The sequence below is a fragment of the Chroicocephalus ridibundus genome, unplaced genomic scaffold, assembly GCF_963924245.1.
Source record: "Chroicocephalus ridibundus unplaced genomic scaffold, bChrRid1.1 SCAFFOLD_122, whole genome shotgun sequence".
In the NCBI taxonomy this organism is placed as follows: domain Eukaryota; kingdom Metazoa; phylum Chordata; class Aves; order Charadriiformes; family Laridae; genus Chroicocephalus; species Chroicocephalus ridibundus.
Genome location: NW_026961289.1, coordinates 575,094 through 578,393, shown reverse-complemented (window position 1 = coordinate 578,393; position 3,300 = coordinate 575,094). Strand labels below are relative to the sequence as shown.

General features: G+C 53.7%; 1 protein-coding gene across 1 annotated transcript; it reads right to left on the bottom strand.

The window, feature by feature from the left end:
* Positions 1 to 957: 957 nt before the first annotated feature.
* On the bottom strand, positions 958 to 1,920 carry LOC134509179 (olfactory receptor 14A16-like). The gene has a single exon (XM_063321662.1). The coding sequence runs from the start codon at positions 1,894 to 1,896 to the stop codon at positions 958 to 960; it is 939 nt and encodes a 312-aa protein (XP_063177732.1). The 5' UTR covers positions 1,897 to 1,920.
* Between the last annotated feature and the right edge of the window lie 1,380 nt (positions 1,921 to 3,300).

The window sequence follows — 3,300 nt, the reverse complement described above, 5'->3', positions numbered from 1 at the left end:
CCACAGGGAACTGCAGAGCTCTGGGCACTCCCCCCACAGACCCAGCCCCTCTGAAGGGCACCACAGCTGCTGGGGGCAGAGAGGGCTCTCAGCCTCCCCATCACCCCAGGGCTGGAGCTGGCCCCAAGGGCCAGCAGAGGCCACTCGCTCTCTGGCTCTCCTGCCTTCAGCTGCAGCTGATCCCCAGCCCAAACTGCCTTTGCCCCGCTCTGCCTCCCCGCCTGCCCTGCTCCCCAGGACAGCAGGAGACTCCTGGCCCTGGGGCTCCTCAGGCAGCTCCCGCATCTCTCCAGTCTCCCTTCCCTCTGCCTGATGCATCTTCACTGCCTCCCACGGCCCTGCAGAGTCCTGGCTTGTGGGTACCTGGATTTAGTGATTTGTCCTGGGGGGACCTATCTCTGCGACTTAAACTCTTCTGTGTCTCCATTCACTTCCCAACCCAGAGAACATGGAGTGTCCCCGTCCTCTCCTGACCACTCCAGATTCCTTTCCACATGGATTGAAATCTGCCATCAGCCCCATCATACCTGTGACAGCCTGAGGAATGTTACTGGGAGGTCATGTACCATCTCCACTGCCCCTCTACACCAAGAAGAGAGCCTTCAACTAAGTCTCAGTGTCTAAAATATGCCAGTGCTACTGTGACATTGTTTCCCAAAACAAAGCGGAAAGACACTTGAGAAGTCCAGTTCCTTAGGCTTGTTCGTAGCCAAAACTGTATCAAGCAGACCCAGCCATCAGGCACCACACTCAGGAGATCCCCTTTTCTTGCAGAGATGCTCTTAGGGAGGAAAGAGGTGACACATGGTTCTTCAAGGATGAGACACAACAGGAAAGAGCCTCAAGAGAAGTGCTATGATCCCAAGCAATTACCTCTAAGTATGATTACCAGGAAAAAAAAAAGCAGAAATTTCTCTGAAACGTGATTTGAACACTATGAAAGAAAGGGGAAGAAAATTACTGTTGATGGTGCAGGATCCATTGGGTCTGTTTCCTCAAGGCACCCTTGAGCTCCTGGTTCCTCATGCTGTAGATGAGGGGGTTCACTGCTGGAGGCACCACCGAGTACAGCAGTGACACCACTAGGTCTAGAAATGGAGAGGAGATGGAGGGGGGCTTCAGGTGGGCAAATATGCCAGTGCTGACAAATAAGGAGACCACGGCCAGCTGAGGGAGGCACGTGGAAAAGGCTTTGTGCTGTCCCTGCTGCGAGGGCATCCTCAGCACAGCCCTGAAGATCTGCACATAGGACACCACAATGAAAACAAAACATGCGAAGACTAAACAGGCACTGAGTAGAATAAGCCCAACTTCCTTGAGGTAGTCTGAGTCTGAGCAGGAGAGCTTGAGGATCTGGGCGATTTCACAAAAGAATTGGTTTAGGCCATTGCCTTGGCAGAGAGGTATTGAAAATGTATTAGCTGTGTGCAGAAGAGCATAGAGAATGCCACTGCCCCAGGCAGCTGCTGCCATGTGGACACAAGCTCTGCTGCCCAGGAGGGACCCATAGTGCAGGGATTTGCAGATGGCAACGTAGCGGTCATAGGCCATGACTGTCAGAAGATAAAACTCTGCTGAGATGAAGGTGACAAACACGAAGACTTGTGTAACACATCCCGAGTAGGAGATGGTCCTGGTGTCCCAGAGGGAGTTGGCCATGGCTTTGGGCAGAGTGGTGGAGATGGCACCCAGGTCAAGGAGGGAGAGGTTGAGGAGGAAGAAGTACATGGGGGTGTGGAGGCGGTGGTCACAGGCTATGGCAGTGATGATGAGGCCATTGCCCAGGAGGGCAGCCAGGTAGATGCCCAGGAAGAGGCAGAAGTGCAAGAGCTGCAGCTCCCCCGTCTCTGCGAATTCCAGCAGGAGGAAGTGGGTGATGGAGCTGCCGTTGGACATCGGATCCCTTTGTTCCTGAGGTACTGCCAAAGGAGGAAAGCACACTCAAGTCAGGACAGCTCTGAGCAAATCTCTTCCCATTGCCTGCCTTCCAAACCCAAACATGGATTCCTGCCGCCCAGCCAACCCCCATTTCTATACCGAGCATGATGTCTGTGGTATGGAATATTCCTATGCCCAGCTTGTCCTGCCTCTGCTCCCTCTCGTTTTCTACGGGAAACTGAAAAAGTCCTTGACTTAACATACACACTACTTAGCAACAACTCAACCAAAATGTCTCATCATCATTAGTCTCATACTAAATCCAAAACACAGCAGCTTCTAGGAGGAAAATGAACTCTCTCCCAGCTGAAACCAGGACAACTCCCAGGTAGCGCTTGCCTTGAGGTGCTTCTGGAAAAGTCCCTGTGAAATGTCTACTCCGTCTGATGGTGCAGCAGAGAATCTCTGATCTTGGGCATGTCCTCCTGCTCTACACAGGAGAGAGATCCCATAGGTTTTGGGCTATGAGAGCTTTAGGAGATCCCTGCAGGAACTGCAGTGGCATTGCCCTGTACCCAGAGACTTACCGTGTCGAGGGCTGTGAAGATTTCTCTCTCTGTGAGCTCTCAGTGTCCTCCCACTCCCAGCTGCCTTTAACATCTCTCTGCCTGCTCGTCTCCTCTCCCGTTTTGCAGAGGAGCTCTTTGCTATGAGTTTCCTCCATCCGAGGTGCCTGGACCAGTTTAGTGGCAGAGGTCCAGCTCAAGGCATTTTAATGCCCTCTCTGGTGGTTTTGGTGCTGAGACCATGAAGCTCAGACACAGGGGAGGCTGATGAAACCTCTCCAGAAGTCAATGTCAGCAGCAAATTCCAAAGTTTCTTGGAGCGTTAATGGGTCCCACTGAGGGCCATTACTGCCAAAGGCTCCTGGGGGCTCATTTGAGGGAAAACTGGAGGCAGTGAGGGCAGGTAGGCAAAAGCAATGGAGAGGTGTCTCTGACGCTGGCTAATGCTGAATGTGTGAGAGGAAGGCAAAGGGCCAAGCCCTGGCCTCCAGCCCCTGGGAAGGGAGATCCTGCCCCACAAGCACAGCTCAGGGCTCTTCCTGGGGCATTGTGATGGGAGGACGTGCCATGCCAAGGGCAGAAAGACAGAATGACGGCTCCCGGGTGGGGAAGAGGAGGCGCTAAGGCCCTAGTGCTGTAAGGATAAGGTGTCTTCCGGTAGCCTTGGTGGCACGGACAACAGCCACAGCCAAGAGGAGAAAGACATAAGCACTGTTGGGGGCTTTCAGCCTTGCCAACTCCCTCGATCGTCTGCAACCCTGTCTGTGCTATGGTGTCCCACATCTGCTCCTCTTCCCCAGCAGGCTGCAGACAACGCCCTGCTTCCCCGTCTTGCTCTCCCCTCAGCATCTCACTG

What these genes read in the sequence shown, in the direction of transcription:
- LOC134509179 (XM_063321662.1), bottom strand. Translation starts at nt 1,896, where the DNA reads ATGTCCAACGGCAGCTCCATCACCCACTTCCTCCTGCTGGAATTCGCA.